The sequence below is a fragment of the Rousettus aegyptiacus genome, unplaced genomic scaffold, assembly GCF_014176215.1.
Source record: "Rousettus aegyptiacus isolate mRouAeg1 unplaced genomic scaffold, mRouAeg1.p scaffold_m13_p_8, whole genome shotgun sequence".
In the NCBI taxonomy this organism is placed as follows: Eukaryota; Metazoa; Chordata; class Mammalia; order Chiroptera; family Pteropodidae; genus Rousettus; species Rousettus aegyptiacus.
Genome location: NW_023416311.1, coordinates 56,397,998 through 56,409,656, shown reverse-complemented (window position 1 = coordinate 56,409,656; position 11,659 = coordinate 56,397,998). Strand labels below are relative to the sequence as shown.

General features: G+C 37.6%; 1 protein-coding gene across 2 annotated transcripts in view; it reads right to left on the bottom strand.

Annotated features, from left to right (window-relative positions):
* Window positions 1-294: 294 nt before the first annotated feature.
* Window positions 295-11,659, bottom strand: part of FAM172A (family with sequence similarity 172 member A) — a 352,017-nt gene continuing 340,652 nt past the window's right edge. For both annotated transcript variants that reach the window (XM_036225594.1, XM_016164963.2), the window contains one exon: window positions 295-3,331. In XM_036225594.1, the coding sequence (XP_036081487.1) occupies window positions 3,189-3,331 (143 nt within the window). In that variant the 3' untranslated portion in view covers window positions 295-3,188. The remainder of the gene's footprint in view (window positions 3,332-11,659) is intronic.

Below are 11,659 nucleotides of genomic sequence, written 5' to 3'. Positions count from 1 at the left end.
ATACTAAAGTGTACTTTATAAAATGTTAGTTTAACAGGTTCTAATTTCCGAGTAGCTAAGAAAATATTTAAGATGTTAAAAACAGATGTATTAAAAAAAATGTTAGCTTTGTGAAAGGTCAAAGCCAAATATTGACTCAACTGGAGTTAGGATATTACCATATAGCAACAATAATAGTAATAGTAAGCACTTATAATGTTTAAAGTATTGACGAATGACATCCCATCATTCTTTTTAGGTTTTTGCTTTTATACACGAGAAAATGAACTTCTGAGCAAGAATAATACGCTGCTGTTTGTTGGGAAAATTGTTTTTATTTAAAAATGGTAAACAGAAATATATAATGTATAGAAAACTCCTGTGCTTTACTTAATTTTCTGGGGAGAAGGGGTATAAACAATAATGCAATCCAGGTTGAAGCACAAGGCAGAAACTTGAGAAAAAAACAATTGTTACAAGTAGATTTCCACCCCCTTCAAAAATCCATAAAAACTTTTAATGGCTGCATGGTTAAGTACCTTTAGAAAGCTCCAAAGCCAATACCTGGCTTTTAAGTTTTAACAGGAGTATTTTGAATCTTAGATTTATCACTAACTCCTTGATTCCCATTCTACTAACTCTAAGAACTGAATATATAATTAAAACGAACAAACCCACATCCTAAGTTAAACCTCTACCTATCTCAAAACCAAAGAAGAAACAAAAATGGGGAAGAGAAGATCAGAGCAGAACTATTAACACTTGTCGCCTCCAAGCAGGCGGGCTACTTACTACTAACTGATTGTTGTTACTCCAGGAAAATTGAGGTGAATGATATTATTACATTTATACCAAAAGACCCATAATCAACAGGTTAAAAAATCCTACATTACAAAGGATCTTATCAGTTAGCAGTTGGAGGTCTGGGATGGTTTGCCTAGCTCTCTCTGGGTGGCTACAGCTCAGATCCACAAGTAGAAATTACATTTACACATTCTAAGTTTGCAAATAGCTCTCTATAGATAGTTAAATAAGGCCTAACAATCCAGTAGTTTTAAAGTCTTAAAGGCAATTAAACAGCGATTTACTCTAGTTAAAAGTAAAGGTTTTAAAAAAAAGAGGTGAGAAAATTACAGAAGAGGAGTGATTTTATTTATAAACTGAGCATATTTACTTTGCTCTAATTCAGCTGCAGAAGCTTCACAAATTTAGCACTGCAAAAGTGCCGATTTTTAAAAAAATGCAACAAAATTAGTTCCCTGTGAACATTTTCATGTACTGAAAACGCCACACAATTTATAACACTTTGAAAAATATATTCGATTCACATCGATTCTCAAATCTTCTCAATGGAAGGTACCATTATTTTATATAGTTCACTTCTTCTAAAATAGAAAAGATTGCAGACCAACAGGCTTGACATTGGTGGGGTTACACATTTTAAGCTATCCAAGAGCTAGATGACATTTTGATTTTTTTCCATTGTTGTTTACGCTAAAATAACCTCAAAATATATGCATATCTAACTACTGAAAAAAGATCACTTTTATTTGCCATCATTGAAACTATAATAACTAATTAATATACTTGTATACCACAGATATTATCACTTTTCAAACTTGCTGAAATCGGTTCTTAATATAAAAACATTTTATCCATATGGTGGTTATTTTAAGTTATTATTATTTTTTTCTGAGAAGTCAGTTCTAAGTCATTTTAGATACATTTTATCATATCCTTAAATAAGGCAGGCATATTGTTGCATGTACTTTAAAAATGGATGAATATTAAATTCCGATCCTCATTTATTAGAAACAGAATCTTCACTAGGTAATTAAATTCTTGAAGTAATTAAAAACTGATAATGTTAAGTTTAACCTTTGAATGTAAAAATCAGCAAAATCTTAACTTTATTTTACCTCTTATATTTCACAGTGTTGGCCAGATCTTAGCTGGATCAAAAGACAATTGTTGAAGCTATAGGGTAAAACCCTACAGAGGAAGTGTACTATTAAAAACTGTACCACTGGACTGAGGAGAACAACTTTCACACCAGGTCTTTCCCTTTCTGTGGCGCAGAAAAACTAAAGGAATCATTTTAGACCCACTTAGCCTTTCAGAAGGAAAAGGCTCGAGTACTCAGGTTCACTTTCCTAATGACAAAAAATTCTATCCCTAAAAGGGTCAAACTCCAGGAAAGGTCAGAATAGATCATCCTAGTTAGGATTAATAACAATAAACTTTCTCCACATTAAGATTTAAAAAAGCGAAACTTAGGTATGCTATCTAAATTACAATACCACTCAATATACATTATATATTTAAAAAGTCAAGTCAAATTCTAATGATAAAGTTGGAAAGTCCATTGAAAAGAGGGTCTTTCACACATAAACGTAAAAGATTTGCTCATCGCTATGTTTTGGTTGAAACAATCTCTTGTGAAATTAGACTAGTGAAAAAAATCTCATATTCAACTGGCAAGGATTTTCTGCGGTAATGTGGATTCAGCATTTTATAGACTTTTATGCAGTTTTTTTTCCTGGTCTCGAAGTGAAAATAGACTGTTAGGGAGCGAACAATTTGCGCTCCCAAAACTACAGAGTATATCATGGCATTCATGTTCTGAATTTAAATTTGGCTTTTCTGGGTGTGAGGGGCGGGGAGAACTTCCTTTAAAAAAAAGAGACATAGACTCCCTCAGAGAAAAACCTACTTTAAAAAGGAAGTTTGAAGTCTAGAATAAAAGTTTGCCCCGGTTCGGAGGAGATAAAAAAATGGACCTGATTAAGGGGGGCCAGGGCCCGAGGGTGGGGGAGCAGCGGTGCGCTGCAGCGGGCGGTAGGACCGCGCAGACGCCACTAGCCCCGCACCGCCGGCGCGGGCTCCGTCAGGGCAATTAGAGGAGCGCGGGCCGCGTCAGGCAGGGCGCTGTCAGCCTTAATCTGCGCGCTGACGGGCAGCGCGAAGCCCGAGCTCAGCCCGCAGGAAGCACGACCAGTGAACCCATATTGCTTTGACAGTTGCACTCATCTAGAAATAATGCAAAACGCTATTTAGATGTATATATCACGACCCTGTGCTCTAGGAAGAAAACAATCTAATGAGGGGCTGGGAGTCTGCTCGCCGACGACAAGCAGTTAGGAGCCGGGTGGATGCATGCTCGAGTGTGGGTCCTGGGCGTCCCCTCCCCTGTCTCGCTCGCTCTCCTCTTACAGCTCTTCGTGCTTGATTCGGTGCGAGCGCCGCGTCAGAGCCGGCTTGAGGGAACTGGTCTTGGCCTCAGAGGCTTCGGTAAAGAATTTGAAAATAGACGGGAAGCTCTTCCAGGAAGTGAGTTCGTGACGATCGGTGCCTGCAGAAAACACAGATTCGGTTAAGAGAGGTCTGCGCCGGGAGCCCGCGTAGTTGGGGAGGCGACCACCAGGCCGAGCGGAGGCGCAGGCCTCGGGTCCTCCGCTCCTCGAGACCGTGTCCCGCCCGCCCCCGAAGCCATAGCACCCCCGCGCGGCCCCGCCACACCACACCTGTACCTGCGGGTCCACTTTGCCCCCGGGGCTCAGAGGAAGGCTGACGTCCGCCAGATCCGCGTCTCCGCAGGCGGCGCCCGCGGCGGCGACCCCGGGACTTCAGCAGCCTCCGGCATTAGCCCCCTCCCGCCCCAGGCCCGAGGACGCGGCCGGGAGTTCTCCGCAGGTCGCTCGAGGCGCGGCCAGGCGGCCCCCACGGCCCCAACCCCTCCGGGCCAATCGAGGCGCGCGGCGGTAAGGGCCACTCCCTCTCCCGCCTCAAAACCACCCCCTTCTTTAGGGTCTGCGCGCGCGCCAGCGCGCGCGCGGGGATTGGTTTCCTCAGCGCGAGGAATCGGGCTTCTGCACCCACCCCACAGCACCCACGTTTGCTTCCGAAGAAGGGGGAAAACCCCCACTAATCGGATTTTTCTTGACTCTCCCCAAAGCGTGCTGTTAGACGTGATTGCCTCAGCGAGGTCACTGCGACCAGATTGTACGAGATGGCTTAAAGAAGGACCAGACACAAAAAAGATTGCATAGAAGTGTCCTAGCAGGCTACCTTTTATTGTTTATTTATTTATTTATTTATTATTATTATTATTAATTATTTTACAGATTTTATGGGGCAGGTTTTGAAAAGATAATAAAATAAAATAAAATAAAATAAAATAAAATAAAATAAAATAAAATAAAAGGTTTCAAAGCAGTGACTACTAAAAGAGCGTCCAGGCCTCCTATATTGTCAGGAGGAATTCAACTCAGAAAATGCGGTTTAGTTGCCAATTTACGGGATTATTTTATTTTCCTACAGCTGCTTTCTGTGGCTTCAATTTAATACTAATGTATAGTATTTTTCAAATCAAATCTACCTTCAATTTAACAAGCAAAGTAACATTGATGTAAATATAGCAGATAAAGACATTAATCTGTTTTTGACTCTTTGTGATGGCTTATGTCATTTTACCAGTAGCTTCATAACTGAAAAAAATTTTAATTAAAAAATAAAAATCACTAAGACTCTCCTATGGAAATAATGAGTAGCTTTGAGACAGCTGAAATCTCTTCCTAGATCACTCAATTATGCAGAGAGATACTGCCTGGAAGTCTCCAGATTCAGGGCCCTCTGTCTGATACTTTAACATTGTTAATGATAATTCTTTAGTCTGTAATAGTAGGTCATTGCTATGGTTACTCTACAATGGTGCAACACTTTGCTTTCCCCTTCAGCTATTCGCTGAGACCTGGTAACCACATTTGTTGCCTAGCAACAGTTTTGTGACAGTATCACAATCTGGGAGTTACAACAATAAGGATGCTATGGCTGCAGTCGACCAGAGAGCAGAAAGCTACAGTTCTGTGCATGCAACTTAGCTGTGGGAGCTGGCCTTACTAGAGAACCCCTCTCTTTATAGGTGCCCTCTCAAGGATGCTTTCTGTTCTCTTCTCTCAGATTGGCCTTATACTTGCATTTGGAATTAAGATCCAGTACTTAAGTCATATCCTTGAGAAATATCTCCCAATACTACTGTACTTAAACTAAAAAATGAGGTCATTTCTCTATTTGCTTACTCATTTTGGGCAAAATTCAATGTTATTCAGTGGGACAGAGAGATGAATGTGGTTTATTCTGGCAAATCCTGAAGTGACTGACTGGATTTTGTCAAGCCTTAATATAATTCTTGGGAAAAAATTATATATACACCTGTCTGCATCAATAGGTGTATACATTTTCAAGTTCTTTAAAATACATTGAACATTCAAATATTTATCATAATTTTCACTGATTTATTCAGATGACACTCTTAAAGAATTCTTTTTGAAGTTGAAGACATTTATATTCTTCAAACCCAAGTGAGCATCTACAAATGCTTATACACATCAACTTTAAATAATATTTTATTGGTATATCTAGAAAAGGTCCAGTTTCTGGACAGGTTTATAAAATGCTTGTCACTATTTCTATAGTGCTTGCAACTCTAGTTTCACTTCAACAATAACTAAAAATCAATTGTATTTCTCTTTTTTGAAAAACTATTCTCAGATGCATACTACAAGGCAATTCCCAAACACAATGAGAGAAAAAAAAAGGTGTTAATTGTCTCTTTTCCTACTCATTTCCATGCTTCCAGGCTCATTTGGCATTTCCTCCATAGTGATCACACTTACACTTACTAGTGTTACCAAGATTATGATCAATTCGTAAGCTTTCTTAGGGAACTCTTCTCATAATTCCTCCCACCCCTTGAAAACCAATTCCATCTATGAACCTAGAGGGACCTAAGGAGTCAATGGTCTGAAGCAATTTTAACTCCTTTATTTTTTTATTTTCTGGTGACAATCTTTCTGAAGGATGAACAAATTTCCCTGGTGATAAAAATCAGTACAAAGGCTTTTTAGTTTTAGCTTATGATGACCCTCTGCTTGATTAGTCCTGGGCTGAAAAGACCAAACTCCCTGAGATAACTAAGTATCTGCACCAGCTCTCAACATTTACCCAGGCAATTTAATAGTATAAATAATAAGAATGTGTGCTCTGTCAGAGGAAAGAAAATTGCTAGGAGTAAAGGTAATAAGCAAGGTAGCTTAGAAAATGAATTAGAGACCAGCATGGGGGAGGGAGACCTCTCTCTAAACTAAGGAGTGGTGATATGACTATTTTATAGAAAAATGGCTTTCTTTTCCAAATTTTTGAAAGTAGATTTTTAATAACTTTAAAATAGCATTTGGAAGTTAGGTAATTAATTGCATGTCCATCTGGGACTGCATATACACATTTCAAGAACATGTTCGAAGACCATTTTCAAAAATTTGGGGCCAAAGTTCAATTAAAATATTTACAAATTAATATGAATATCTACCCATAGTGATGCTTAGAGAATGGAAACTTCTGAGAGCAGCTCTCTAGTACTTAAAATATAGCATCTTATAGGAAATTATTTCATCAGGACAGAAAAACTAGGCCATTACATTATCTATTTATAAAAAGATATCAAAGGGGAAAGTTTAGGCCAATCAAAAAGCAGCCATTTATTAATTAGCTACAATGATGTGTAGGTAACATGGACACTAGTTCATTTAGCACTAACCATGCTATTAGGAGATTGACATGGTATGATAGTCACGGCCTGGTCTTTCCTCTACCAAAACTTTACCATTATCAAAAACTCCTCTTTTAACAGATTGTGAACGTCTCTCCACTTTTCAATCCCCAATTTTCCTAATCTAGAGAGGTTCCCACAATGTAGGGAATAAAGAAGTTTCTCATATTAAATATATGCCATGTTCTCAGGGAATGATTTTTGTATCCTTTTGTATTGGAAGGCTTGTTTTTACTGGATAAGTTCCTCTGGGGCATATTCAGTTTCCTAATCTATAAAATCAATTCGGTATCAAAATAAAATGTACAGGATCTCAGTGCTTCATTACAAAAAAGTGCCTTTGCTCTGTCTCTATCAGTGGTTCTTAACAGGCATCATAGTAGCCTCTGGGGGCATTTTGGAAATCTGTAGGTATATTTTTGGTGGTCAAGATGATTGGAAGGAGCTATTCATATTTACTGGGAGAAGGCACAGGGATGGTGGACATCCTTGTTTTCAGAGCAGCACAGCACGATGAATTGTTCTGCATTCCACATGGTTTTCAAATGTTCCACCAGTTATTCATGTGGTTGAAAAACCTATTTATAATTAAATGAGCTAAGAACTTAGATCTGTTTAACAAATAATCAAAAAGTATTTTTGGCATGATCCAACTACCATGTAAATCGAAGGGATTTTGTACTTTATGTATGTTGTTCAGAATGTTACCACGAGTGGTTTACCACAAAAGATCTTATCACTGATGGCATCACTGCCCACAGTACTTGAGGTGCCGATAAACACACCTGCATCAGCTTGCATTTGTAACTGTTGAATTCATGGAGATTCTATGCCTAGGACCAGTATCTGACTATCATATTATGCCTTCTCATGTAGATTTTCCTGAGCACTTTTAATATTGATATGCATAGTATTTTTTATTATGTTAGTTATTTTCTTTTATTCCTTCTATATGTGAACTGGAGCATTATAATAATTTAGCAATTTTATAAGTAGGTGGGTTACGTTACCTCTAGAATTTATTTCAAGATAGTAAAAGCACTGTGTGACACTTGTTATAATAGGAAGTATGCAGATGATCAAGGGTCAGCTTAAATAAAAATAGTTAATTCTTTTTGAATTTCATTAGGGATTAATTTTCCCTAGAATCTGACCCCTACTCTAGCTTCCTCTTTTATGCTTATACAGAGTAGAAAGTGCCTTTTGTTTTTCTTAATGTTTCTTCCAAAAATACTTTTTGTCACTGATGTTATACAAAGTGAAATAACCAAAAAGCAGGGGGTAGGGGATCTTCTAATTAAAATTCTACACTGAATATTTACCTTTTATCTATCACTTGTTTTAAAAAATGAACTATAGTAAATTTCAAAGAAGTGAAGGAAGCATAAATGGTCAAAAGAATCGGAAACTTTAAGTATGAAGGATGAGACTATAAATCATAAAAGAAAGATCAAATTGCTAAAATATCATTGCTAAAAATTGCTAAAAACAAATGTCATTTGTTTTCCCAAAAGACTCTGTGTTTAGAAAAAGTATCTTGTAATGGAACTAAGAAGGATGGTGTCTACATTTATGTAATAGCATTTATAAATTAAACAAAAATGGTTGGAAATAGCACTGAGAGGGGAATGCTCAGAGAATAGGATGAGAGAAGAAAACGTTGCTGTATCTTCTGCCTTGTCTATTCCCCTTACTTCTTCCTGTGATGACTCAATCCAAGTGTTTCTTACAAGTTTGCCTTGTCCACACTCCTCTTCACTTGATCTTAGTACTTAGAATTTTTTGGGGGGATGGGGGAAACAAAAGCTATGCCAAAATATGCTACTGAACTGGCAGCCAAAATCCTGATGTTGACTTTGGCAGATGTAGACTACTCTGAAGTTGTACCTCCTTTTATGCAGCAGTTGTCTTAAAAAGTTATATGTAAATATAATTTCTGTAAATAGAATATTTTTAAAGGAAGAAGTAGGTTATTTACTTCTTCAACAAATCTTTTAATAAAGTGGAGAATTCTTTGGGGAAGCAAATAATCATTCTTCAAATGATATACATACATGAGATTTGTTAGAGATGAGGCTTACTAGTATAGTATGATGGACAGTCTGAGTAAGTACCAAAGAGATAAATTAGAACGTTTTCTTGGTCAGCTATTCACTATTCTAATTATTGCTAGTTGCTTTATTTTGCATGGTCATAGGCCAAAAGGTCATGGAATAATTTCTACGATCTATGCATCATTTACATCTTAGGGTCTGGTTTAGAATAGGGAATATAACTTCCCAAAATCATGTCTGAATATGAAATATTATTTTCATATCTTTGTTTTTTGAGGAAAAACTAGCATGTGTCCCTACCCTCTTACTAACATCTCCAAATCCTCTCAAAAGAATTCATTTTTAAAGAAAAAAGTAATAAATATATTTTATAAGTTCCTTATGATAAAGTGTAAAGAAAAAACCTAAAAAGATATGAAACATTAACAGGATAACATGTCTATGATACTTTCAAAATGACAAGGTTTGATTTTAAAAATTGATCTTTAACAAGAAAAAGAAATACGGGCAATTAGGAAGTAATGAAGACCCTGTCAATATAGCTATGTTGATAATAACAGGTAGGGGAATTCTTGAGAAAATCTAATATATAAAAACCAGGAGGTCTGTAATATGCATTATTGAGTCCCGGTGGGATTAACTAATGAACTTATGAGCACATCAGCAGTTATTTTTAGAAAGTTATAAAGAATTAGAGAAATACCAGAGCATTGAAAAATAATGTGCCTTCTAAAAAGAAATAAAATATAACTACTAAAATTCATTTTAAAATAAATTCTTGAGCTTCTAAGAAGGGTACCTAATGAACTCTCCAAGTTAGAAGGCACAAGTGTGAGACTTAGTCACACTGCGGGTGGGTGGGGGGGTAATAAATGGAGTGGGGTGGGGTGTTCATTGAGATTACATAAGTGAAATGCCAAGAGCAGCTAAGTAAACATGTTGCATTGCCTTGTTAAATTACTTGTGTAAGGTACTGGCAAGTCTCTTTCCATTGCTAACACTTGGCAAGCCTGTTAAAGCTGAGATTGGGTTGAGACCCTAAAGGCAAATCATCTTATCTCCTGACCAAGAGATAAAAGATAGGCTGAAACAAAGACATAAAATCAGAGGTAGAAACTTTTGGGTCATTTGCAGTTTCTGGGGTAGCCTGGCCTTTCCTTCAGCTTCTTTTCTATATTCCTCATCTACGAAGGGGATTGGGGGCGGGGTGTGTGTGTGTGGGGTATGGGAATGGGGTGCCGGGCAGCTTAAGACCCAGGGAGACAATTCTGTAAATATTCTTTTTAATTTTTTTATTTTTTAAATTATTAAAGTAGTTGACATACAGTGTTATATTTATTTCAGGTGTATGAAAGTAAATTTATTCATAGGCAGAGTGGACTGCCTGTAGAAGCTGTGGGTCTCTGACATCAAACTTGGCAGACTTCTAATAAACTTTCTCCTAACCAATAAAAAATGGATACATTTTTATTGCTTCAATTGCCTATCAAACCCAGACAGTTGGTGTAGAAGTGCTTTCTTTAGTTTTAATTCTTGTCTCATATAGTACTCTTAATCGTGCCACAAAGCCTGGCCACCAGGGATATTGTTTCCCTTTAAAATTTGAACCCAGATGTAGGTAAAAACTCTCTTCTTAGTTGCCTTTTCCAAAGTATTGTAAACTTTTGTGTTTGGTGCTTTTTTCCAAAGCACTAAACAAGGGAATACAAAAAACCAAAAAATAGTTATTTCTATAAGCACAGGTTTCTGATCTGATTATCCAACACAATCAACAAAGAGCTTTACTGGGCCTCATTTTAAAATAAAACTGTCAACAAGGGCTGTCTGTTTCTAGCTAGGTACCTATGGCTTATGGCTACTAGTTTGACACTGTGTGTGTGTGTGTGTGTGTGGGAGGAGGGGTTGTGGTGGAGAAGGGAAGGATAGCGATTGAGAAGATTAAGAAGAGAGGGAGGGAGGGGTGAGATTAGAGAATAAACTGGAAAATATTTTCCTTATTTCAAAACAAAACAAAACAAACCTTTAACTAGTTCAAATATCTGAATCTTCTGCTGTCCTCCTCTCTCAATTGCAGATTCTACCCTAAAGGATATATTTTGTTGGCAGATAGTTTTTTCCAGAGGTCCTGTGATTAATTTAAATATTCATACATGTATTTATTATGTGTCGTGTACTATTTCTTGGGGCTGAGGATGCAATGGTGAGCAAGATATATAAAGGCTCTACTTTGTAGCATGCATGTTAGTACAGATGACGGGCAATAAATAAGTAAACCAATGAACATGATAATTTCAGAGAGTCAGAAGCACTATGAAGAAAACACAACAGGGGGATGTGAAGAGAATGAGGAAGATGAGGTGGAATGAAGAGAGGTGGTCCTTAATTTAGAGTGGGTGGAGAAGACTTGTGACCTGAGAACTGAATGGCAAGAAGGAGCAAGATGAAGGTCCGGGGCCGAATGCTGCAGGCAGAGTTCTGGAGGATAAAAGCAGGTGCTCTGAGGATGAAAGAGCTTATCATAGTAGAACAACAGAAGAGCTGAAGTGACTGGAGCAGGATAGGTGAAGGGGAGAGTAGAAGGGATGATTCAGAGAGGTGGGCAGCCTTCAAGCTATGTGAGGTCTCAAAAGCCATAGTGAAAGGTTTGAATTTTATTCTAAGTGCAATGGAAGAGCTGCTTGCAGAGTTTCAGGCATTTTTAAAAAGTACACTGGCTGGTATGTGGTGAATGATGCATGGATTGTGGGGAGTTAGAATGATGGATTTAACCCTTCCTGTTGCAGTTACCAACTTCTCCCACCTCTACAGCATTCTCTGAGGCTCGCTCCTCTCTAACGCACTTCAGAGTATAAAATCCTCTTCCTGCTGGCTTACATACATAAATTAATGATACAGTAATAGTAATATTCAGTAAAAGCCAAGAGTCTAATAAAATAATATTTCAAAGTAGTAAATTAAAAAAAATGGATCTGAACCAGAAACAGCATTTTCCTAAACAATTCTGCTCTTGTTATACATG